The sequence below is a fragment of the Lissotriton vulgaris genome, chromosome 6, assembly GCF_964263255.1.
Source record: "Lissotriton vulgaris chromosome 6, aLisVul1.2, whole genome shotgun sequence".
Classification (NCBI taxonomy): domain Eukaryota; kingdom Metazoa; phylum Chordata; class Amphibia; order Caudata; family Salamandridae; genus Lissotriton; species Lissotriton vulgaris.
Genome location: NC_141694.1, coordinates 408,787,850 through 408,815,175, shown reverse-complemented (window position 1 = coordinate 408,815,175; position 27,326 = coordinate 408,787,850). Strand labels below are relative to the sequence as shown.

The 27,326-nt window shown below is 49.6% G+C and overlaps 1 protein-coding gene across 1 annotated transcript in view; it reads right to left on the bottom strand.

The window, feature by feature from the left end:
• Nucleotides 1-1,151: 1,151 nt before the first annotated feature.
• Nucleotides 1,152-27,326, bottom strand: part of MCPH1 (microcephalin 1) — a 1,506,891-nt gene continuing 1,480,716 nt past the window's right edge. The window contains exon 14 of the mRNA XM_086926418.1: nt 1,152-1,616. Coding sequence (XP_086782544.1) covers nt 1,567-1,616 — 50 coding nt within the window. The 3' untranslated portion in view covers nt 1,152-1,566. The remainder of the gene's footprint in view (nt 1,617-27,326) is intronic.

Sequence of the window (27,326 nt, the reverse complement as noted above, 5' to 3'; positions counted from 1 at the left end):
GTCATAACGTTCAATGATCCTAGTCCAGTCTTCATTGCCCTGCTTAGATCAAAGCCCCGCTATATTTCAGGTTAATGCATTGACCATATCTCTCCTCTGGTCCAGGGGCTGATTAACTATTGGCAAGACTACCTCCTGTTGGCTCTGTAAGTGCTGGGTCATGCGGCTATCCTTATGTCAAGTTAAGTATCTATGGGGTGACCCAGTATCCCTAAGAACCTGGGCAGTAAGGCAAATTATAAACAATTGGTTCATTCGGGTGCACGGTATTTCTTCACTTATTTTACATTTCACACAATCTATTCATTCATTGTAAGATAAGTAAATCAAAGTGAACACAATTTACAGATAAAAAGGAGGAATCCAAACCATCTGCAGTATTGCAAGATACTTTATAAATTGTAATCTTTTATATGTACTCACATTTTAGCGGTATAAAAGGCTGTCAACTTTATACAGTGGTGCGCAAAGTGAGAATTTGTGACAATTGGTGCTCCGTGGAATTTTGTGCAAGTGTAATATACAATATATACAATTCCAATTTCCGGTGACAGGGAGGGGAATGGGAAAAAGGAAGCGTGGCCAATATTACAAAGTCACTAAGAGTGTTCTGTACACAACAATAGTCAGTCTCAAATACAGAATCCTTAGAAAGATGGTCCACAGTTGTGTTATGTCAACGTTTCAACCATAGTGTAGCGCTCTTGAAGCGACTGCGCGGGTCTTCATCAGGACTGAGTGAGGTTGAGGGAGGTAGGAGTATATGTGGCAGCCTCAAAGTAGGCCCATCCGGGCTTTCCTTTGGAGTTGAATGTTTGCTGCTAGACGATCAATAGATACACGACACTCTTACAGTCGAGTTCTCGAAAATTTCTGAACAAGCCCAATCTGTCTTCGGGATCCCTGATCGCTGATTATGCGGTCAGCTGTGGCTTAGTTATTACACTGAATCCTTTGTTTATTTTAGATTATTCAGTGCGGTCCAACAGGATCCAAAAGGCTGCTCGACCCGGCGGCGAGAAGTGCTCTGTCCGGTTACGGGTTCCCGGCAAATTAAATACCAGATGTAGTACTTGAGCTATAAAGTGATTAAAGTGATGCATGCTTTTTGCTTTCATATTTTATTTCTTGTAAATAAAAGGGGATTCACATTTCAAAATCTTACAGAAACATAAAATACAAATTTACAAAATCGGATATTGACAACAGTTAACAACCGTTATTTACAAATCAGTCTTTTTTCTAAATAAAAACAACGTTTAAAAGCACGGTTTTCACATTATTATGGGAAAAGTTCATATACATTTTGTTTACATGATTTCGCAAGATATTGTACTTTACCTAAATAGGACAGGTTTGACAGCCCTACTTTTTCGTGAAAAAGCATTTTAGTATAATACAACAAAACAAAGGTGCTTCTGCGTACCCAAACATTTAAAAAAAAGTTTAACATTACAGTACTTTGGATTTAAAAACACGACTGAAGTGGAATGCAGTCTTTGTACAGGTAATGAAGCCTATCGTTTTTTCACGACATTCGACCTCCATGCGCTCTCTGTCTCAGTGCTAGAGGTAGTAGCTTTCCAAGGAGCAGATCCGGTGCTGGCTGATTGAATCTAGAAACAAAGATATAAAGAACATTAGTAGTTCACTCTTTAAGCATTTCTTGCACTCCACCATATTATCCATGAGGGTCTACCTATGGACCCCTGGCAGCAGCACCTCCGCATACAAAATAACTCATTAATATTTCTACTAATATTTCTGGTCCTGATTCTTAAAACTATTTGAGTAAGTTAGACTTACATTCACAATTAGGTTCTTTTACAAGTACAAAGTAAAGGCAGCTATTTTGATACTTAATAGGTTTTACTCACAGAGATTTTTGCATGAATAAATCTACCAGAAGAGAAAGGGGAGACCACAGAATGAGCATTAAAGGGTGAAAATGCCCCAATATTTTGCCTACCCTATGTTTTAGCTAGTGTTAGACGGACCGGGAGGGTCGGCCGAGGACAATGGGAGAGGTCTCCAGGGAGAGCCCCTCCAGCGATCGTACAGACAAGTAACTTCCCCCCCACAGACGTACACCACACAGAGATAAGGTTTAACGTTCTTTATAAGTGATCTTTAAGTACGGTAGAATGGTACAAGGAGGTCTGGACTCAGGGGTCCCCTCGATTCTAGTCTCTTGGATGGGAAGGGGGTAGCGGGACAGTCTTATTACCAATCTGGTAGATGCGATGATATGATGAATAGCTCACAATCCTCGAGCTCGGCGTTCTAGATGGACGGGCCGCGGCAGCGCCGGTAGGTCCCGAGATGATCGTAGGTAGCGACGGTCCGCGGCGGCGCCAGCGGGTCCCGATGAAGATGGTAGTTACAACAGTCCGCGGCCGTGCCAGCAGGTCCCGACGAAGATGAAGGATGCAGAGGGTTGCGGCAGCGCCAGCAGGCAGGACGATAGTTCGCAAGGCAGGACTACGGCAGCGCCAGTAGTCCGTCAAGGATGAGTTCTTCACGGTGTCTCGACTCCAGGATACAACTGCCTTCCTGCTCTGGGGCTGCCCCAGTTATAGGTCTGGCGCCCTTTGATGTCCGGACCCTCGCACTTGGAGGTCGGGAGGTCCGGGATGAGGGAGTCCAGACACCCAGCAGGGGGGTGGAGCCAGCGCCCGGGGGAGCTGGGGGGCGATCGGCACCTGGCGGGGGAGAGCCATCGACACTTCTTTCTCCCATTGACCTGCCAAGTGGTCCGTTCACCTCCTGGGTGGATGGTGGTGCCGAGATGTCGGGGCCTGGCCAGGCCCAGGGTTAGGGTCGATCTGAGGCCACGCGGCCTCATGGTGCAGTGTCCAAGATGGCGGCCGGGCCGGGCGAGGGCCGGTAGTGGTTCGGCCCCATGATACAGAGATGTCCGGGGGCAGGAGTCCCGTATGAGACGGGGTGCGGGGTACTTCTGTGGGTAACACCTGGAGGGCCAGGGCTCGGGCCCTGTCATGCGGGGAGGGAGCAAGCCCTTCCTGTGGCCTGTCCAACATGCGTCCCCCCCAGCTGAAGGCGGGGAGAGTCACCCATCCTCTTGGGGACTCTCCTCGTCGAGGCGGAAAAAGCGTGACAGGCCATCTGCGTTGGCGTGGTCTTGGCCAGGTCGATGTTCCACAGTGAAGTCCATCCCCTGCAGGGAGATGGACCAACGCAATAGCTTGGGGTTTTCCCCCCGCATCTGCATTAGCCACTGCAGGGGCCGATGATCTGTCTGCACCCGGAAGTGGGTACCGAAGAGATAGGGCCGGAGCTTTTTGAGGGCCCACACCACTGCGAAGGGCTCCCTCTCGATGGTGCTCCAGCGCTGTTCTCGGGCCAGGAGACGTCTGCTGATGAAGGCCACTGGTTGGTCAAGCCCTTCGGGGTTCAACTGGGAGAGGACCGCCCCAATGCCATGGTCGGAGGCATCCGTTTGTACGATGAATTCCCGACTGTAGTCCGGGGCCTGAAGCACAGGGGCAGTGCACATGGCGGCCTTCAGCTTCTCGAAGGCCGCTTGACAGTCTGGGGTCCAGTTGACCTCCTTCGGGTGGTTCTTGGATGTGAGTTCCGTGAGGGGCCCCACAATGCTGCCATAATCCTTCACGAACTGCCGGTAGTAGCCGGTGAGCCCCAAGAAGGCTCGGACCTCGGTCTGTGTGACGGGAGGCTGCCAGGACTGGATGGCAGCGATCTTGAGTTGAAGAGGGGCCACCAGACCGCTTCCCACCTGGTGTCCGAGATAGGTTACGGACCCCTGACCAATTTGGCACTTGCTGGCCTTGATTGTGAGGCCAGCCCGTTGGAGGGCCTGCAGGACCTCTCGGAGGTGGTGGAGGTGGTCGGACCAGTGGCAGCTGTACACAGCGATATCGTCCAGGTAGGCGGCGCTGAACTCCTCGAGCCCCGCCAAGACCTGGTTCACCAGTCGCTGAAAAGTAGCTGGAGCATTCTTCATGCCGAACGGCATGACCTTGAAGTGGTAGTGGCCATCGGGAGTGGAAAAGGCGGATCGTTCTTGAGCCCGGGGTGTGAGACCGATCTGCCAGTAGCCCGCCGTCAGGTCGAAGATGCTGAGGTAGCGGGCAGCCCCCATGCGGTCGATCAGTTCATCTGCTCGGGGGATGGGATGAGCGTCGGTTCTGGTGACAGCGTTCAAGCCCCGGTAGTCAACGCAGAATCGGAGCTCAGGGGTGGTGCCGGGGGCAGCAGCTTTGGGGACCAGCACGACCGGGCTGGCCCAGGGGCTGTCCGAAGGCTCGATGACCCCGATCGTGAGCATCTTTGACACCTCCTCTTGGATGCAGGCCCGTACCCGATCTGGTACGCGGTACGCCCGATGTCTGATAGGGGGACTGTCCCCAGTGTCCACGTCATGCAAGCACCAGGGGGTGACCCCTGGGGTGAGGGAAAACAGGGTCGCGAATTGCAGCAGGAGGTCCCGGCAACCTTGGCGCTGTTCCGGGGTAAGGGCATCTGAGAGTCGGACCCCGTCCACGGAACCATCTTTTTCCCCGGTCCTTAGGAGATCAGGGAGAGGCTCGGAGTCTTCTTCCGCTCCGCTGTCTGTAGCCATCAGGAGACTGAGCTCCGAGCGCACCAAGTGGGGTTCGAGTCTATTGGCGTGGAGGACCCGGAGGGGGTTCCGTGGAGATTCCATATCGATGAGATAGGTGACGGGGCTCCTGCGCTCGACCACTTTGAAGGGCCCCGTCCACTTGTCCTGCAAGGCACATGGTTCGGTGGGGGACATCACCCACACTTGTTGGCCAGGTTCAAATTCGATGGAGGAGGCATTTTGATCGTACCATTTTTTCATGTCCTCCTGACTGGCCTCCAGGTTCGCTTTCGCCATTTCTCTGAATCGCCTGGTTTGATTGCGTAGGGTCAGGAGGTACTTGAAGACATCTGGGGGAGTCTTTTGGGGGGGCCATCTCCCAACCTTCTTTGACTAGGCTGAGGGGCCCTCGCACCGGGTGTCCATACAAGAGTTCGAACGGGCTGAAGCCGAGGGACTTCTGGGGGACTTCTCGATATGCGAAGAGGAGGCACGGCAGTAGCACATCCCACTGGCGACGGAGGGGCTCTTCCAACCCCCCAATCATTCCTTTGAGTGTGCGGTTGAACCGCTCGACGAGTCAGTTTCCTTGAGGGTGATAGGGGGTCGTGAATCAGTAGGTGACCCCGCACTGTTGCCAGAGGGACTTCATATATTTTGAAATAAAGTTTATGCCTCTGTCGCTGACGACTTCTCGGGGAAAGCCCACCCGGGAGAAGATCCCCATTAAGGCACGGCCGACCACCGGGGCTGTTACAGTTCGCAGGGGTACAGCCTCGGGGTAGCGGGTGGCGTGGTCCACCAGTACCAGGATGAACCGATGTCCTTGTGCTGTACGGGGGTCCAGGGGCCCCACAATGTCTATGCCCACCCTCTCGAACGGGGTGGTGACAACTGGGAAGGGTTGCAGAGGTGCTTTAAGTTTGCGGCCGCTTTTCCCGCTGGCCTGGCATGTGGGGCAGGACCGGCAGTGGTTGAGGACGTCGTTTCTCATCTTGGGCCAGAAAAAGTGGGTCACCAGGCGACTGTAGGTTTTGTCTTGACCCAGGTGTCCAGCCAGGGGGACATCGTGGGCCAAATTTAACAAGAAGTCTCTAAAACGGAGGGGCACCACCAGCACTCGACTGGCCCCTAACTCCGCGATTCTCTGTTCACTGTACAACAAGTCGTTGTCCCAATAGATCCAATGGGCTCCGGTGGTGTCCCCTGCGCTCTGGGCGAGGGCTTGCTGGCGGAGTCCCTCTAGGGAGGGACAGGTCTTCTGTTCTTGACGGAACTGTTCTTGGGTGGGCCCCCCCTCTTGACACCACTGAGTCAGGCTGGGAAGGTCCTGGGGTTGAGCGAGCCCTTCGGGAGTTTGTTCCGGGGGGTCGGTGTCTTCTACTGGAGCGATCGGGGGAGGGGGTGCTGGCCATTCGGGTTCTTCTGGTCGGGGGATGGTACGGGCGGCCATGGACCGGGTGGTTACACACGCCCAGTCCGGGAGGCCCAACATCCCCAGGTGTTCTCTTCTTTCTACGGCGGCCCACGGGGAACTCTCAAGATCATTTCCCAGGAGACAGTCCACGGGGGCGTCATCTCGGACCGTCACCTTCAACATGCCGGATACTCCTCCCCATTCGAAGGGGACGCAGGCCATCCGACATAGACTCTCCGAATTGTCGGCTGAACGGATGGGGCAGAGAATGTTCGGCAGGATCTGCTCTGGGGTCACCAGGTGACAGCGGACAGCCGTCACACTGGCCCCTGTGTCACGTAGGGCTTCGGCCCTGCGCCCATTAATGTTCACCCACTGACCATATTTTCTGGTGTTGGCGGGTAGGGGAGCCCGCGGGACCATGTCTCTTCCCCCTAGGCACGCTAGAACCATGGCGGCCGGTTCCCACTCTTGTTGTTCTTGTTCGCACTCCTCCTGTTCTTCGGAGATTTGTTCTCCCCCCAGGGCGGCGGCGGCTACCTGGCGGGGTCTCGGAGTCTGGTTCTGTGGACAGTTCGGGTCATTGGCGTAGTGGCCGACTCGCTGGCATCGGTGACATGTGACATTGGCTCGGAACCCCGGGCGCACCGGGGGGTTGCCCCGGTTGGCCGGGGGCGGGGTGCTTGCAGCGGGAGCGGCCGGGACGGTGTCTCTTCCTCGTCCCTGGCCTCCTCCTCCTCCTCGGGGACGGTGCTGACCTTGGTTGTTCCGGTTCTGTTCGTGTGGCCCACTCCGGCCTACTCGAGTGCTCTCCCACCGGTCAGCCTCGGCGGCGAGCTGCCGTGGGTCTGTCAATTTACTGTCGAGGAGGGGCGCTAGGTGGCGCTAAACCAAGATGGCCGCACAGTAGTGAGGCTCTTGCCAGATCGAGCCTCTGAAATATCCTTCTGACCATCCTGACCGGGAAAAACTGCCCAGACACCTTGCCATCGTGTCTGTGACATTCCACGGATCACAACGGTGCTGGAAACGTCAAAATCGACCAGCCATAGGCGGAGATATCCACCAAACTTCAGGGAAGCGGACTGAGGTAATGGTCCGAGTCCTGCCCATCGGAGGGATCAACCTACTGGGAAACTCCGAGGCTCGGAGGCCTCCTCGGAACTGCGCTGCCAACTAATGTGGGAGGATATCGACATTGCCTAGATACCTGCGCGGGCGACTTTGCTGAGTGATGACCTTAAGGTGAGGACGTTGGGCCCTGCTTGAGGAGGGGGAGAAACAGAGAGCGCGAATTTCAGGACCGTGGGCGGGAACTGCCGGCTTGCTTCACGGACCCGACTGCTGTGAGATATTGCGGCCGGCGCTCCACTACACGCTGAAGGAACGGCTGGGTCGGTGCATGCGGAGACTGGGACACAGTTAATGCCAAGCGCTACACGGCACTCTGCACAGCAGCGGAAGACGAACGGACCCGCCCGCCCACCGGCTGCGGCCTTCCCGCGGCCTACAAACTGCCAGAAGCGACCCGCAATGGTCCCTGAGGCTTGGGGGAAAAACACGGAGCCAGCGAGGCCAGAAACACAGTGAGTGCCAAAGCGCTAAAGAGCACGCCGCATTGCCTCAGCCGCCGACGGGGCCTAACCGCTCTCAGGCTGCGACCTACTTGCCGCCTACTTACGGCCGGCAGCTGCATGTAAATTTACCCCAAGGCTTAGACGCCTGCAATCGACAGTGGGATTGGCTGAAGAGCACCCGGACCCACGGGCATAACTGCGGCTCAGATAGGAGATTGGGACACGGGGGGATTAATAAACATAGCGGACTGCTTCCCAGACAAATAAGGGTGCCTAACCTGCCCCTCGCACTACCCTCCCGGGCGATGCTCTGGCCCAATAACTCCACCGGCCCCTGATTAAACTGACTGCGGCTCACGGATCCCCTGCTTGCCTTGTGGGGGTTACCTGCCTAGCACGACGGGAAGAAGCCTCTCCCCCCAACCTCATACCCTGGCGTGCTTCCTCCTCAGGAGGGCATTCAGCGCCCTATCAGGTCAGTAAGCTGCTGCCTGAACGTGGGGTGAAGGGAGGAGCCCTGGGACCGTTATCAGTCTATACCTGCGCCACCCAAAGTCGCATGGTGGCTTAAAAGAGAGACATACTAGCTGCAATTTGAGCATCTGTGAAGGGCTCCATCAGACTGTGGAGTGACACCTCCCTCATCTAAGCTGGCCCCCACCAGCTGTGGCACTGCTTCCCCTTGCGCACACCTGCTGATGTCTGGATATAGTGCACAGAGACGCTACACGAAGAACTTCTGTCCCGTAGCCATCTACAGCCCAGATTGAGGCTATAGGGGACGAATTGATAAGCCCGCTGTCCCCCTCTATGTATCGCAGCACGTGAAGATAACCTGCGCCAAGGAAGACACCACAGACCGGAACTGCGCCCCGAGCGCCACGCACGGGTGTCGCCTTCACCTCATCTTACGGAAGGAGTACTCCGCGGACCCGTTCGGCCCCAGATCCTCCCGGACAATTGGACAGGGAGCCACCTCGCTACGCGCTGGCTGCTGCTGCTGCCACGCCGGCCTCGCGAGCGCAAAGACGCGACATGGGCCGAAACGATGCCAAACAAACTAAAATACCGTTTGAAACTAAGAAAAACCCCAAGGGTGCACTGGAGCCGGAGGGCAGCCCTACCGCCCGAGGACCCCCGGACGAGGACTGGAAAACCTTGCTGATAAGCATGCAACAGAGCTTATCTAACATCGATTCCAAAATTGACACAATAAACACTCGCATGGACAGCGTAGTCACAAAGCTGGAACAACAGGACACCAGAATCAAGGACGCGGAGGATCGGATCTCTGAATTGGAGGATGGTGCCACCTCCAATAGCAGACAAGTGACCCAAATGGACAGGCTTCTAAAAATCATTGCGGAAAAGAACGAAGATTTAGAAGCGAGGTCTCGGCGCAACAACATTCGCGTTTTGGGCCTTGCGGAGTCCACCAACACGGGGAAAATGGAGGTGTTTATCGAAAATTTGGTCATCGAACTCTTTGGTAAAGAATCATTCTCCTCGCACTTAATAGTAGAACGTGCCCACAGATCCTTAGCCGCGCGCCCACCACCAGGGGCCCAGCCGCGCCCCATCATCGCGAGATTTCTAAATTACAGGGACCGGGACGCAGTGCTGAGACGAGCAAGAGAGATCGGCACGGTGGGATACTGCAATACTACGCTCTCCTTCTTCCCTGACTTCACCCCGGCGGTACAGGAGGCCAGGAGGAAATTCTCAGGAGTGAAGAAGAAACTTCAAGATCATGAGATGACCTACGCCATGCTATATCCGGCAAAATTGAAAGTTTCCTTCCAAGGCAAGCAACATTTCTTCCAAAACCCACAACAGGTGGAGGATTTCCTCAAACAACACAGAAAAAAAGACAACACCAGAGTAAGTGCTGAAAGACATCGTTCCAGATCCCCCTCGCCCATGAACCAGCAAGAATAACATGCGGCCATAACGTCTGCTACGCCTAAGATGAGTGTTAACGAGCAAGACTCCAAAACTCTGGTGAGGTACACTTTAAAACTTTTGCATGAACCGGATTATGTAACTCTTTGTGCTCGATCGCCCACCTCCGTCCCACGCAGTGAGACCGGGTACATACCTGGCTCCTAGTGGGTGCAAGTAGGGAGGTGGATGGCAGGTTGGGTGCCCCTAGAACTGACCCCCGATGGGCGAGCCCCAATACCCCCCTTCTGCAGGAAGAGTAGGGGAATTTGTATCATTATTTCTGTTTCTAAGTTGGGGAGAGGGTGGGATGGCTGGGGATGGGTGGGTTCCAAATTCCCGGCGGGTTGGGGTTGCCGGAGTGGGAGGGAAAGTGTTCCAACACGTTGCATGCATGAAAGTACTAATTGTCATTCATTCCTGTTATTGGGCATGCCAAGAAGGAAGTTGGGGATCACGTTACAGATTTGATGCCAAATGCTATAAAAACATGGATGTTGTAGACCTTTGTTTTACATGTTTTCTGATGGACATATGGGGGACGTAGCTAGACCGCAATCTGCCTCGCAGTTCCAGATTGCCTCCTGGAATATACGTGGGTTAAATAACCCGAGGAAGAAGAGACAGATTTTGGGATATCTAGACAGACAGGGGATATCCATTGCTATGCTGCAAGAGACACACATAACTCCAAATGGATCCCCCTCATTCGCTTCAAAATGGGCAACGTGCAAGGTGTTCTCATCTTACTCTAACTACGCTAGAGGGGTGGCAATTCTTGTAAGACGGGGGACGAATTTTACTCCGGCTGGAACTGAGATAGACTCCGAGGGACGTTATTGTATGATCTGGGGGAAATTACACACACATACAATATTGTTTGCATGTTATTATGGCCCTAACACTGATGACCCGACTGCCCTTTTCACATTGTGGGGGAAAATACAGACCCTGGGGATAGCTCACGTGGTACTAGGGGGGGATTTCAACACTGCTCTAATACCTGGGACGGACAGGTCATGTCCGCAAGCCTCTCACTACACAAATACTCAACGGTCACTACTGGGTATAGTGAATGAACACCACCTGGTTGATGCGTGGCGACACCAACATCCCACCACCAAGCAAGGCACTCACCACTCAACTTTCCACTCCACATGGGCCCGCCTAGACTATATTTTCTTGTCAGCAGGTCTGTCCCCATGGTTGACCAAGGCACACCACCTGGCGCGTACGTTCTCTGACCACTCACCGGTCCTAATTTCCCTGCAGATTCCCCTCATCATGGCCCCGTACCTGAGTTGGCGACTGAACCCCGCACATCTTACGGATACTGCCTTCGCTGCTGAATTAGAACAAGACATCACAGAGTTTTTCGAACGAAATGTTAATTCAGTTTCTAGTCTTACTACCGTGTGGGAGGCCTTCAAAGTGACAATAAGAGGGAGTTGTATAGCCAAAGGAGGGGGAGTTCTAAAAGCACTGCGAGAAGACTTACGCAAGTTAGAAATCGAGCTCAGACAGCTAGAGCGAGAGATAGCTCAGGGAGACAGAGGCCGCGCAGCTCAGGCTCAGCTTCGGGAAAAACTGAATGACTACTCTGACTTGGCAGATAAAGAATGCAAATTCCTGGGGAAGTCCTTCACTGCTCGATCATATGGAGAGGGAGACCGACCAGGGAAAGCGCTTGCTTCTGCAGTTAGAGCCCCTAGGTACCGAAATTACGTCTCTACTCTACTAGACAAACACGACATACCACAACGAGATCTCAAAGAGCAGCTCCGAGTGCTAACTGAACACTACACATCGCTTTACACCACACATAGAACTGACAAAATCAACTTGCAGGATTACCTGGAAGACACCGCAATTGCCTGGTTAGGACCGTCCCAGCAAAAATTCCTTCATCATGAGCTTGAACTGGATGAGATCAAGGATGCAATCATGTCCATGAAGTCCGGGAAGGCGCCCGGATCGGATGGCCTACCGATTGACTTTTATAAAACCTTTATACACGTGCTAGCACCCGTACTGAAGCAAGTCTTTTACGAGGCGTTAGAGGAAGGCTCACTCCCGCCTACAATGCGAGAAGCACTAATAACGTCATTGCTGAAACCTGGTAAACCACCAGAGCACTGCGATTCATACAGGCCTCTCTCATTGCTAAATACAGACAGTAAGATTTTAGCAAAAGTTCTCGCTGCGCGTCTTAACCTCCTTATGGAGCGGCTCGTTCTTCCAGACCAGGCAGGGTTTGTCCCGAACCGCGCTACATCCCATAACTTGCGTACCCTCCAAGCGGTGTTGCAGGATATTACTCCTACCTGTAAAGCAGCTGCTGTATTCCTGGACGCCACAAAAGCGTTCGACTCCCTGGAGTGGGATTACCTTCTTGCACTGCTCGAAAGGATGGGTGTCCCCTTTACCTTCTTAGACTGGATTCGGCTGCTATATTGTAAACCCCAGGCTACGGTGTTGCTAAACGGTACCCGCTCTGCTCCATTTGAGGTTCAGAGAGGCACCCGGCAGGGCTGCCCATTGTCCCCGATACTTTTCGCGATCGCCATCGAACCCCTAGCCGCTAAACTCCGACAGCACCACAAACATCGCTCCCTCATTTACCCGGAACGGCAACTTCTAATCGCGTTATATGCAGATGACATGACCCTCTATGTGGACAAACCACAAGAAAATCTCAATCCCTTGCTACGGGAGATAACCAAATTTGGGGCGATAGCGGGGATACAGATAAACTGGGCAAAATCGGCCATGCTCCCCCTGACTGACAAGACCGAGGAATTTCCTCTAGATTACCCCCTAGTATGGGAATCGGAGGAAATAAAATATTTAGGAATCAGAATCACAAGAAACCGGGAGACCCTTATCAGAGCCAATTATGGAACAGCACTAGACAAACTGACAGACAACGTAACCAAATGGATACACCTCCCACTGTCCATGGCAGGTCGCATTTCCCTTGTAAAAATGGTGGTCCTCCCCAAACTGTTGTATCTTTTCACTAACATTCCCTATAACCCCGGCTCATGTTTCTTCCGCGCCCTCGACTCTCAGATGTCGCGCCTTATCTGGGGAGGCAAACAGGCCAGACTCAGTCTGAAGACGCTAATGCTTCCCTACCACCAAGGAGGGTTTGAAGTCCCAGACTTCCGAAAATACTATGACTGTGCCCAAGGGCATTTCGCTGCATACTGGTTCCATCCCCCTCCATTCATGGCCCACCTGGCGGTTGAAGATGGGTACATGAGACCGGAGCACCCTTCGGGATATCTTTACACAACAGTCAGTGTGAAGGATAGGGACCCCACTACGGTAGACTGCACTGTCAGGGCTTGGAAACGTATCGCAGAGCATATGGAAGTGCAATTCTTTTACTCACCTTTGATGGTGCTGGCACACGATCCCAGAGTGAGCGTTGCACGTGAAGAAATTGGACGCAAGTTCCTCGCAAAACTCGCTATGTACACTTGGGGAGATCTCTACCTCCAAGGTACTTTCCGCACGGTAACGCAGCTCTTTGGAGACAGCTCCCCCACGATGATGGATACTTTTCTTTATGTTCGACTCCGGCAAAACATTAAATCCATCACACCCAACTTTCCGGATGAGCCGGAAATCATGGCACCTCTGCATTCCCTACTCCAGGCAGACACCCCAAAGAATGTGGTCTCTATGTTGTACAAACACGTCCAAATAGCTCCATCTCCGCCCCCCCCTCAGAGCTAGACAAGATTGGGACGCTGACCTGGACGATCCTATGACGGACGAGCAATGGGAGATGAGCTGCTCTCATACACACGCAGTGACAGGCAATGCTCGCCTTAGATTGGTACACTATAAATTCTTGCACCGGCTCTACTTCACGCCTGCTAAATTGCACCGACTGGGTCTCAGAGACAATGATCGTTGTCTTAGGTGCGGCGGGCCTGGAGCTGACTTCATACACCTAGCATGGAAATGCCGAGCAGTTGCCTCATACTGGATAGAAGTGTTTGAGGCTATATCGGAAATGATCGGCATACCCATGGACCCTTGCCCAAAAATAGCCTTACTCGGACACACTAACCCGGCATTAAAAACACACCGAAAATTCTTTGCACTAAGCCTCTTATTGGCTAAGCGACAAGTGGCGTGTAGATGGGGCAGGGGAAGGGCGCCCAAATTTAAGGACTGGCTTAGTACTATGTCTACGTGGCAGGAGCAACTCCACAACTACGCTGTCCTTTTACCTCATAAATCACGCCCCAAAGACCTGTGGGGTCCCCTCACTACATATCTGCTTCAGGCACAAGATAACGACGAATCCGAAGAGGAGGACAGTGGAGGGGTGAGTGGCAATAGCCACGCCACCGCCCCTCCCCCAGGGCCCACACCCTCGCACAACGCGGCAATATGACTCCACACACACCCCCTAAATCTCTTCCCCCTGCTAGGAAATGAGTGCCCCAGAACCCACATGAATAGGCACATGACACGTTGCCCGAGACACCCTCGAACACAAGCCACCAGCTGCACAGGAGGAGCGGATTGCGAGGCGGCTGCCCCCCCTCTGTCTTGTCTTAGTACAGCTTGTCTCACACCAGGAAACACTCACTACATCACATTCATGTCATGGCACAACATCGGATTCTTTGAATGGTACCAAAAAGTTATACCTTCCCTGACAATGAGTGACGGTTACGGAGTGCGTGATTGTAATACTGCGAGTGCCCGGCACTACAAACTGTTACAGGACAACATACTTGCACTCCACACTACAAGATCCACCACGCCACATACTTCGTATGGTGGCCTCATTAGGGGAAGGAAAAGTGAATAATATGTTATAAAGTTGATTTAAAAAAAAAAAAAAAAAAAGTAACCTCAAGACTTTGTTGCTTATACACTGCATTGTGATCATGATGTTCAGATGAAAGCTTTCTCTATGGCCCACGTCTAGATACATCGCGGCCGGCCCGGTTGGGTTGTAGGCGGCATGCTGTGTTAGTGGTATACCCCCACCGAAAACGCATATACATCTTCATAGGGCATGTCATAGCTGCCGGCCTACTGACGTGGGTTGTAGGCATTAAAGCAGTGTACTATGTGTTATTGACCAATAAAGGTTTTAAAAAAAAAAAAAAAAAAAAAAAAAAAAAAAAAATTTACTGTCGAGGAGGTGCTGCCTGAGCTCGACGAAGCAGTTGTTAGAGAGGTGCTCCCATACCATGAGATTAAAAAGTTGCTCGTAGGTTGTTACATGGCTTCCCTTGATCCAACCCCCGAAGGCTCGGCTGAAATAGTTTACATATTCCACCCAAGTTGTACCCGGGATCCGGGTGCAGTCTCGGAACCTCTGGCGGTACATTTCGGGTGTGAGCCCATATCGGGTGAGGAGGGCCGCCTTCATGTGGTCATAGGAGGTCATCAGATGGTCTGGGAGCTGTAACAGGGCATCGCGGCCTTCATTGATGAACCTCCCCCATAGACCGGCTCCCCAGTCACTTCGATCAATCCGGTGGGAGGTCATGGCGAACTCGTAGGCCTTGAACCACTGTTGTATGTCGTCATCTCGGAAATATTCTCGAACGACATCCTTGGGGATGTGTACTTTCTTTTCTGTCGTTCCTGGGGTGCGCGGTTGCTCGGGCACCCCCAGTTCTTTGTTCTGTTTCCGTAGGTTTATTTCTGCTAGATTGCGCTCGTGTTCGTACGCTAATCTTTTTTCTTCAAGCTCTCTCTGCCTCTGTTTTTCTTCCCGTTCTTCTCGGAGCCGCAAATGTTCTAGGTTCAGTTTCTGTTCGGCTAATTTGAGCTCACTGTCCATTTTGAGTCGGGCCATTTCTAACTCATGCAGTCTGCTTTTTTCTCTCTCTTGGATCTCTTCCTGCGAGAGACCCGTTCTTCGCTCCTCGGGAGCCGTGGTGTTCCTCTCTGATGCTGCAACGTTTTGGTCCGGGGGTCTGACGGCCCCGGTTTCTGCCCATGACTCAATGGCGTGCTTGAAATCGTCTTTAGTACTCAGACCGGTGGTAGCAATGCCTAGTTCAATGCAGAATTGTTTCAATTCACGATGGCTGTATTCTTCCAATTTCTCCATCTGGAATTTCTCGGTGGATCCGCTCTCTTTGGTTGTCATTGTGTTTTCGTCGTGGGGTGAGCTACTCTCTGTACGATTACGCGTTGATTCGGATCGCGCCGCGGCCACCAATGTTAGACGGACCGGGAGGGTCAGCCGAGGACAATGGGAGAGGTCTCCAGGGAGAGCCCCTCCAGCGATCGTACAGACAAGTAACTTCCCCCCCACAGACATACACCACACAGAGATAAGGTTTAACGTTTTTTATAAGTGATCTTTAAGTACGGTAGAATGGTACAAGGAGGTCTGGACTCAGGGGTCCCCTCGATTCTAGTCTCTTGGATGGGAAGGGGGTAGCGGGACAGTCTTATTACCAATCTGGTAGATGCGATGATATGATGAATAGCTCACAATCCTCGAGCTCGGCGTTCTAGATGGACGGGCCGCGGCAGCGCCGGTAGGTCCCGAGATGATCGTAGGTAGCGACGGTCCGCGGCGGCGCCAGCAGGTCCCGATGAAGGTGGTAGTTACAACGGTCCGCGGCCGTGCCAGCAGGTCCCGACGAAGATGAAGGATGCAGAGGGTTGCGGCAGCGCCAGCAGGCAGGACGATAGTTCGCAAGGCAGGACTACGGCAGCGCCAGTAGTCCGTCAAGGATGAGTTCTTCACGGTGTCTCTCGACTCCAGGATACAACTGCCTTCCTGCTCTGGGGCTGCCCCAGTTATAGGTCTGGCGCCCTTTGATGTCCGGACCCTCGCACTTGGAGGTCGGGAGGTCCGGGATGAGGGAGTCCAGACACCCAGCAGGGGGGTGGAGCCAGCGCCCGGGGGAGCTGGGGGGCGATCGGCACCTGGCGGGGGAGAGCCATCGACACTTCTTTCTCCCATTGACCTGCCAAGTGGTCCGTTCACCTCCTGGGTGGATGGTGGTGCCGGGATGTCGGGGCCTGGCCAGGCCCAGGGTTAGGGTCGATCTGAGGCCATGCGGCCTCGTGGTGCAGTGTCCAAGATGGCGGCCGGGCCGGGCGAGGGCCGGTAGTGGTTCGGCCCCATGATACAGAGATGTCCGGGGGCAGGAGTCCCGTATGAGACGGGGTGCGGGGTACTTCTGTGGGTAACACCTGGAGGGCCGGGGCTCGGGCCCTCTCATGCGGGGAGGGAGCAAGCCCTTCCTGTGGCCTGTCCAACAGCTAGACATTCTGGTTCATGCGTACTTTTGTTTTCAGAACAATTTGTCAAGTTTTCTGAAACCTCTATTGAATGGGAAATGGCATTCAGAACATGTACATATGATATCCATTGAAAAGATGCACAGCAGAATTATGATGGGCCTGGACATCGGTCTGTTAAGGTCAGTCAGTGTTCGATGCATGAGATGCCACATCCTGATGACTATAGACCGCATGACTGTATATTCCTTTTCCCGTATCTCATGAGAGGATAACAGATGTGTGTTTAACCTCGCCTCAAATTAGCTACAGGACCCCCTTGAGCTCTGGAGAGACAGAATCTCATACCAACTTGACATAGGGTGAACGGAGCATAAAAAGACTATTCTGGTCTGCATTCATTACCACCCTTTTGATTGAATGACTTGTAATAATAATAATAATAAGGGAAGCTTATAAAGCGCTTGGTTACGCTTAAGTAGCGTGTCCCCGCGCTACAACTGAAAAACTCAGAGCAGTAGTAAGGAGTGAGCTCAATTATCTTGAAAATAGCTGTGTTTTTAAGTTCTTCCGGAAGCTGGATTCAGATGGGTCTAGGCGGAGATTAAGAGGCAGGGCGTTCCAACTCTTCGCTACCAAATGGCGAAAAGAGCGACCACCCATGCGAGCCTTTAACCCTAGGGACCTTAAGTAGTCCTCCGTGTGAGGAGCGCAGAGCGTGTGATGGTACATACTTGGTAACTAGGTTCTGAAGTGGTGTTGGCGCTTTCCTAGCAAGAATGCAGTGACAGGTACAGAGGGCTTTAAATTCCACTCTGCTTCTCACTGGCAACCAATGGAGGGTCTGAAGGGCAGCTTTGGAATCCGATCTTTTTGGGATTTTTAAGATGAGGCGGGCTGCCGCATTATGTAATACCTGGAGGCGGTTTATTGCCTTGCAGGTGGCTCCCAAGTACAGTAGGTTGCCGTAGTCCAGGCGTGATGTAACGAGGGCATGTACCAGCGTTCTCCGGGCGGACATAGGAAGGAGAACAAGGACCTTCCGTAGGGTTTTTAAAACGCTGAAACAGACACCCGCCAATCGGTCTATTTGGGGTCCAAAAGACAGGTCAACATCGAGCCATACACCAAGGTTTTTAACTTCCTGACGGGGCATAGGAGCCTCACCTAGGCATGGGGGCCACCACGCCGATGACCAGACAGATGGATTCCCCCCCACCATGAGCACCTCGGTCTTGATGCCGTTTAATTTAAGGCAGTTGGTGGACATCCAGGTTGCAAGATCTTGCATGTAGGCCCTGACACTGTCCATAGCAAGTCCGGGTGCACGTGAGAGGGAGATAACCAGCTGTGTGTCATCGGTGTATGACACAATGTTCAATCTATGACTCACGGCAATCGGAGCCACTGGAGAGACATAGAGATTAAACAAGGTTGGGCTCAGGGAAAATCCCTGGGGAACGCCCTGGCCCAATCCTATGTCTCTAGAGTAGTAATCACCCTGGCAGACTTGAAAGCTTCTCCCAGTCAGGAAGGATTGGATCCATTGGAGTGCAGCTTCAGATATTCCTCCGTTATTCAGACACTGTAGCAAGTTGGCGTGAGCTACAGTGTCGAATGCTGCACTCAGGTCCAATAGGATGAGGGCCATGGTGTGACCCTCATCCGCCCCCTGACGTAGGGTCTCCACCGCTGTTAGGAGCGCAGACTCCATTGAATGGCGGGGACGGAAGCCGAATTGAGTATAGTGTAATAAGGCAGCCTTTTCCACGAAGTCCATCAATTGCATATTGACCGTTTTTTCGGCTACTTTGGTCAGGTAGGGTAGGAGTGAAATTGGACGGAGGTTCTCTAGTTTCTCAAAACTGATGGTTGGTTTCTTCCTTAGGGGTAGAACCACCGCCTTTTTCCAATCTTTAGGTACGGTCTTGGTGCTAAAAGACACGTCTAATAGATGTCTGATGTAAGGTTCCAATACCACCAGACTATCTGCCAGACGTTTAGGTGTGGTAGGGTCCCGTGGAGAACCCGATCTCACAGATCTGCAGATTTTTAAGAGATCTTCTGGAGGCGGGGTAACAAAGTTGGCCAGTCTGTGTCTGTCTCCCCATTCCCTTGGGCTTTCGACAAATTCTGTCCCAGTTATGGGCTGCGTTGGAAATGCCGAATAGATTTTGGCTATTTTTTCTGCAAAAAAGTCTGCGATTTTGTCGCACGATTCGGGCGAACAGTCGTCTGGGACAGTGGCTGGTTTTCCTCTCGAAAGAGTTTTGTAGAGCGAAAACAGCTCTTTCACTGAATTACCAGCTTCACTGATTCTGGACGTATAATATGCTGTTTTGGACTTTCTAATAAGGCCATGGTAAAGTCGCCTCTCAGTCAAGTAGGCAATTCTGGTTTCTTTGGAGAAAGTCCTGCGCCATTCTCTTTCGGTTCTCTTCAGTGCGGTTTTCAAGACTCTTAATTCATCGTTGAACCATGGGGTTATTAAGATGTAAATTAAGGTCTCCAAGTACCAAAAATTTGTCTTTGCATAGTGCGGTCTCCATAATGCCTTCAACCAGACTCTCCTCAAACTTGGCTATAGGGCCTGGGGGTCTGTAGATTAGCATGCCCTTTAGTGTGTAGCTATTGTTCACTTTAATAGTGAAGTTCCCTGCCTCACTGTTCAAGATGGGGGAGCTGTCTAGTTGGCATCGCAAGTTTTCCCGGACTACAATTGCGATGCCCCCTCCTCTGCCTATGGGTCTGTCCTGTCTATGTATTGTATATTCTACTGGAAGTGCCTCAAGGGCATCAAATGTAGAATCATTATCTAACCATGTCTCTGTTAGAAACACAAGATCCCACTGTTTCTCAGTGAGTAGATCATATAGATCTAACTTGTGTTTCCTTAACGATCGTACATTAAGCAGACCGCAGTGCATAATGTAGTCCGTACTGGTCGTATTCTTACCAAGGTCATAGGAGAAGTGACAGTGTTCGCAGCCTATGTTGTCTTCCACTCGTAAATTATGTTTGCAGGACTCATTGATATTGCAGCGAAAGGTAAGTAATTCCTGCTTGCTCCACCGTATGTGGTCATCCCGAGGGGCATGGGGTATGGCCCTGGACCGCGTACGATCGCGGACGGGCGATCGTACGCGTAAGTTACTTTTTTTTTCAGGGGCCTCAGGGCACACAGGGACTACTAGGCCCAACAGTGAGGGTAGAGGCCTTTAACTCCTGTTGTGATGGGGCCCGACCGACTATGGATCCTGAACAACTGGGCCAAATACAACTTCAGCACTTGACTTTCAGTGGTAGCTGTGGACGAGTAGTCAAAGGCTTCCTTGGGGAGGAGTGTAGATAAAGGTATGTGAACATGACTCATAACTCATGTGCAACGTGCAAACAGTATAAACAATAAATCAATGTCCAGTCAAATACTTGCTTTTATAAGAAAAATAAGTATTTTATTTCTAATTCTACATACACAAAGGGATAATGATTGGCATGAGCAATAACAGTCATCTTGAGGCTCTAGTAGTTGTCAGGCAAATCCCTGTGCAATCCTCTTCCTTGTAAACTGGTCAGGAGTATTACACGTTCACTGGTGGCCATACCCAGGGAATGCTCACTAACAGGCCATATTTAAGAGCTTTTTTTTACTCTTGAAGAATTAGTCAAGTGTCTATGGTGCTTTGGCATCTTTAGCATTGAATCCCTGGGGCCCAACAGGTCTAGTTGACGTCTTACCAGCTCCTGCAGCAAGGGAATGTTCAGATTTGCAACAAGTGTCCTCTGTGCGGGCAGCCATGAGTTCTGATCCTGCTGGGAGAAATCAGGCTGCTCCGGGTATACAAGGCAGCATCCAGCAGTGCAGGCTCCCACTCCTGAGAGGCGCTGCCAGCTTCTCAAGTTGTCGGAGAAGCTTCCAGCTCACGAAGACACAGTAAGTCGGCTTTCCCCAGCTGGAGGGGGAATCCTTTTTTCAGCTCCTGACCTGAGCCGGCGAGGGTGCATCATCGTCCTCCCAGCCTCAGTCTTTTCCTCGTTCAATGGCCTAAACTTCTTGGCAATGTAGGTACTGGCAGCCGATCCTGGCAAGCAAAGAATACAAAGTCCCTGTAGTCTAATATCAGAAGGGGAATTATCTCACCATGGACCAAGTGTCTACATCAGTATCCTATTTGATCTTGCGCAAGTGTCTGTGTGAGTGACACAACCTGATCTAGCTTGAGGTACAAAGCAAACAATGACAGAAAATTATAAAAATATCTCAAGGCAGTTTATTGACAATAGAAATATATTAAAAACTATAAGGTACTTCTAGCTTTTATGAACACCCTAACACTCTTCCCCCTAGGAGGTTACAATCTAAAAATGTATCAAATTAATCAGTTTTCGTTTAAAAAACAGTCGAAGCAGCGTTTCGGTGACACCTTGATGTTTTCACCTTCTTCAGGAATCACAACGTTTTCAAAAAATCTGCATGGCAAAAGAGTACTTAGTTTAGATGGTATACTTATTTTAATAATTCATACATCCACAGATTTTATACCTTTGGGCAAATGCAACATGTCCCAGAACGAGAGCATCAAGCCACCAAGTAAAAGCGTTGCTGCCAGGTCATTCGAAAACAACGTGATAATACGGCTCATATATTGATTTTAAAGGATAAGCAACAATATGCTGGATGTGGGTGTGTTTTGGCCCATGTAATTACAAAAGTAAAGCAAGGAATAGAGAACAATAGAGGAAATTAAGTGATTTGGGCTCTTCTGTGTTTTCTGTTTTTCAGAAACTTAAATTATAGCTGCATTTTAATCATATTTATACGATTACTTTAAACGTCTATATTGCACGGTGGTTCTAAAGGACAAAAACCACAGACCAATCAGTCTAGTTCTAAAGGTACGAAGTGGGACTGACACCTATGGCATTATAACTTTCAAATGAAATAAAAAATACGTTTTGCCTTGATAAGGGACCTTGAAATAATAAGGAATTTTTCTTATTGTTAGCTTTGCTACCTGTGGCCTCTTGGTGGACATAGAATACCACAGATTATGGCATCAAAACATAATCTCACATAAAATAAGGTACTGCATGTTTACATATAATTCATGAGCAACTTAAGGGGCAATGTTACAGAAATTGATTTAGTGACACAACTAGTTAGCCTGCATGAATTTTAACAAATCAGTGGCAGTACGCTTATAGTTATTTTCAACTAGAGTTGAATATGAGAGAAGTTGAGCCATGATATAATCACCGGTAGATGTGTTTAAGTTCTTATGACAATCCTGTTAAAGTTAGAACATTACTGCAATAGTTAATGATTACGTATGTGGGAAACTGTGATGTACATCAAACGAAACTGCATTTTAATGGGATAATGGGGACCAAGTGTCAAAAGTGAGATGTCAGTAGAAAAGTTAGTTTTGCGTAGGGCCCACTTAGAGCAAGTGTCTGTACTAGGAGATAATAGACTGAAAAGAGTGTGAGTTTAAATAATAGTTGTATTGTGATTTATGACTAGTTTGTAAATAAGTATACCATCTAAACTAAGTATTCTTTTGCCATACAGATTTTTTTAAAACTTTGTTAGTCCTGAAGAAAGTGAAAACATCAAGGTGTCACCGAAACGCTGTGTCGACTGTTTTTTAAACCAAAAGTTTTTAACTGATTTATTTGATAAATTTTTAGATTTTAACCTCCTAGGGGGGGGAGTGTTGGGTGTTTATCAAAGCTAGAAGTAGCTTATATTGTATGTTTTTAATATATTTCTATTGTCAATAAACTGCCTTGAGATTTTTTTATAATTTTCTGTCATTGTTTGCTTTGTACCTCACGCTAGATCAGGTTGTGTCACTCACATAGACACTTGCACAAGATCAAATAGGATACTGATGTAGACACTTGGTCCATGGTGAGATAATTCCCCTTCTGGTATTAGACTACAGGGACTTTGTTTTCTTTGGTCGCTTTGTGTGTACCCCGTACCTTTGCTTTGCACTGGGGTAACTCCCTTCTTTGTTGATAGCCAATCCTGGCATACTGGGTTGCCGGGGTACATGGTAACTTGTGTGCTGAATCTTCAGGTGTATACGTCTATACAGCAGTTACTAGTCTCAGCAGCAACTTTACTGTTGGCCCCTCCTGGCATATGGGGTCCCCGCAGAGTGGTGATACAGGCTTAGCAGGACCGTCAAAGCGCCTAAGTATTGCAAAGGCTAAGGACCCCCTGCTTTGAATCAGTCAACGGGGCAGGAAACATAAGCTAAAATATACAAGAAAAAACCCTGCCTGACCTTTTTCATTAATCGCCATGTATCTTCAATTTGACATGAATGTGCTAGAGGCTCAGAACAATTTTGATTAACATCAACATATATTTATTTCATCACTTCTAATACTACATCAGTTTACTGTTTACAATGAAATTATGTTTTCCTTTCCACAATATACATGACTAAACAGATCTTTGGATAATACCAAAATTGTTCAAAACATTAAGACACATGCAACCATTTACATTCAAATACACTCTCATCTTTCTCCCACATTCGTCACACAATGGTTCCATATACAAAGAGCCAAATTCGCTAATCAGTTCTTAGGGTCAGGCTTAGCATAGATCTTACTAGGTAATGTCATTAAGGATGCTAAATGGCGAACTTTGCTTATATTTTCATTTAATTAAACCGATAATACATCAAAACAGCACATGTAATTTCAATTTGCATGATTTTATGATTTCATCTTCTTTGTTCTTCTATTTTCTTTGTTATGTCCTAATGCGGCTTGACCAATCATCCTTAATGCGTGTTTCAACTAAAACGTGTTCCTCAGGAGTGCCATATACAATTACCCCATGTAGCATCCAAAGCCTGCAAACACATAATGTAAAACTATTGCTGAGCCACACATTCAAGAAATGCACTAACAATTGACTGCTTCTTTTGGTTAAAACCATTTATCGAGCTACCAAGTACACCAAAAAGTGTCCATCATCAAAAGAGGGAAAGCAGTAAAAGATTGTATCTAAAGATCACTGCCCACGCTGCAGTCCACACAAAGCCAAAGTGAACAAAAATATACCAAAATCAGAATGTGCTTAAAAGACGCATGCATTGTGTGGCTGAATACCAGGTTTCACCAAAAGCTGCATTGTTGTATATATATATATATATATAGTAGGGAATAAGTTACACCCACCAATAGCAAATAGCTATTGTCACCTGTCTAGGGGGCAAAATACAGGTTACGAAAATGTAGCTAGAAACCGCCAAGCGTGAACTTCCTTAAGCACCCGCAACAGTTATAGACACTAAAAACATGGGAGGTATTAATTACACCAAGTGGTTGGTATATCATAGGCTGACAAGGTAAGATGCTTCAAAAACAATCGATCTTAGTTTCCATGTGTTTGGTATATACTATATTGGTTCCATTATATAGAAGAAAGACAATCGAAAGAAGGTGATGGACCTAGTCCTCCTTTTCTCACAGGCCTGTTCTAAAACAAGCATTGGCATAGTTAATAGGTCTCCCCTTTGGGACTTTATAAGTGTTTTGCAATGCAGCACATTGTCCAGGGTGCTACAACATCAACTGTTACTACACATAGCACTGGTGACGTGACAAGGCTATGTGCAATAAGGATTAAAGAAACTAACCCCTTTATTTAAGTTTAACATTGCAACCATTTCATCGTCTAACATGTAGCAATTTCTTAACAGCTGCCCATTTGCAAGTTTTATAAGGCCGAAACTCCACAACTGGATTACATTTGTTTTTCCACCGCTCTTTACACTTATGGCAACCAGGGAGCTGGTTTTTGGGAGAGACTGGCAGGCTGAGCCTAGGTGCGGGGAGGGAGAGAAGAAAGTCTCAATCAAGGGAGGGTGCAGAGAAAACAGGAGCTGCCTCTTGGTAATTTATAGAGTGTTTTTATTTGTCTCCACTTTTGCTTTGTGCTGCAATCGCTACTTAATTTTAAAAAAACATTCCAATTAGAGAAATATAAATGCCCCTTTTGGTTGCAATGTTAGCATTGCGACATAAGTATAGTTTTTGGCCCATATTTGCAAGCATGTACAGAGTGATCAAAAACTTCCACATAAAGCAGGGCGCTATCGTAGAAGACAGGAGAGCATGTCAGCATTTGCTGTAAAATCACAGCTGTTTTGGAGAATACTGGTTCAAAATGTTAAAGAAAAATAACAGCCATACCTCCTTCTTCCTCGCTAACACAGGACAAACAGCAGTTATAAGCCTGTTGGCCCACCCAACGCTGTTTACCTATTAAGCCCCTGTAGTTTAATGCGAGGAGAGCGATGCCTCAATTGTTGCTTCAGCACATGCAGAAATGTTGGGACTGTAATAGGGAATTTGGCTGTCCACCGCATCGTGCAACGAAGTGCAGTGTACTGAAAAAACTCAGGCATGTTTATGTATCAGTTGTCTCACCGTGCCATGGGGTCGTGCTACCCAAAAGCGGCATGGAGACAGTAACAAAATGAAACCAGCTGAGGCTGCATCAAAATAAAGTGGCACAGGCCCGATTAACGGCTAAATCAAAAGAAAGTGGCATGGTCCCGATTAACGGGAAATGGGGCACCTCGAAAAAGAAAAGTACACGTCACGATTAATGTTAAAGTGTGGAATGGGACGCCTCGGAAAAAAGACCACGCAAAAGCACATGACCCAGGAGGAATGCAGCTGCCACCCTGTGTGCCGCTGCTCGCTCCTGAGAGCAAAACGCTGTGGGAGTGAACATTTGCAAAGGAGTTGGGACATGCGCCCGCCTTTAGCCATTTGCAGCCTCCTATTTCAAATCGACACAGCCAACCAAATGAGTGGAGGGGGCGGGGGGGGGGGGTTGTGGGTCAGACTCACACAGAAAAGTTTCCAGTGATTACATGAAGCCTCCCATGGAGCAGCGCATGCACGCCGCACTAGTATCGACCTAAAAAGGACATATAACACATATGATAATCAAACTGTATCTCGAACCTTGAGATAAATAATAGACATGCAACGACATTCTCTAGCAAAATACAGAGGGATTCCCCTTGTTTAATTCTCTGTATCCATTAAAACGATGCCACCCCCTTTGTCACTATTTTGTGACCTGGTTGCTCTAACTACTCTCACCAATAACAGTCAGCTCTGCTCTGTCTAGGTTGGGTGGATGTTTGGGAATGAAACTTGTGTTTTTATTTACGTTTATTGAACACTGTTCGCTCAAAAATAGCAACTTCCAGACCAAGCTGTTGTAATGTCGGGGTGAACGTGGAGGACAAGGATAAGCCTGAGGTATTAAATTGCCTATTGCTCTGACCTTGCTAATGGCAGCCGGTTTGGGGTAGCTTGCAGAGCCTCCAGCATCCTAGTAATAATTTCGAGTAGAGGTGGATAATAACTGTTGATGAATTGCAGCAACTGAGCCAGCCGGACTGCTTAAAATGTCGGGGGAAGGGGACTCCTCCCCTACAGATAATTTTGAAAATACTGGGCAAAATAGTGCTTTTAAAAACAGCATTTCATGTGAATTTGCTAAAAAAAAAAGCCTTTGACTCTACAAGGGCACTTCAGAAATATTCCAGCACTTTCAAAGTGTGCCAACAACATACCAGTTGTGCATGTTTCAGTTTTCACCTTGACTTCATCACTGGCAGGGCGCCAGTGATTCACTCAACTCCTACTTTAGTGACAAAATCAAAGACATAAAAACTAGCATTCCTCAACCAAAGACCCCTCTCACTACTGGTATGGCAATAAGGACAGGATCTGCCACCCTTACCAACTTTCAACCTATAACCTACGATCAGCTCCTTGAACTAACGACAAGAGTCAAATCTGGCTCCCCATTAGACACCTGTCCCCCTCGCATCTTGAAAGAATGTTTCTCCACTTTCCCAACCCCTATTCTTGCCCTCTTAAATAACTCCCTTTCCTCAGGCATTGTCCCGTCTACCTTTAAAGAAGCAACGGTTATACCCCTATTAAAAAAACCCGGGGCGGATCCTGGATGCAAGGCAAACTTCAGGCCCATCTCCCTACTGCCTTACTTGGCGAAAATTCTAGAGGCACACGTGGCGAAAAATCTCTCCAACTTCTTGGAGGAGTCCTCCTGCTTTGACCCTCACCAGGCCGGATTCCGGCCAGCACACTCTACGGAGGCAGTGATCACCGCAGTCTTGGACACACTCCGAGACTGCGCAGACAGACGTTCTCCCCAGGCCCTGGTACTACTGGACTTGTCGGCCGCGTTCGACACGGTCGACCACAACATCTTGATCGACCGTGTCGGACAGACCGGCATACAGGGTGTGGCGGCCTGCTGGCTGAGATCCTTTTTGGAGGACCGATCCCAAGCAGTGCGCCTGGGGGACTTGACCGGTGTTAAACAAGCCATCCCATGTGGAGTGCCACAGGGCTCCTCCCTGTCACCTCACCTTTTTAACATATACATACTCCCCCTTATACAAACCTTGAGGGACAAACAGGTGAGAGTTTTTAACTACGCAGATGACCTGCAGCTACTCTTCACCATTGATAACTCCGTAGA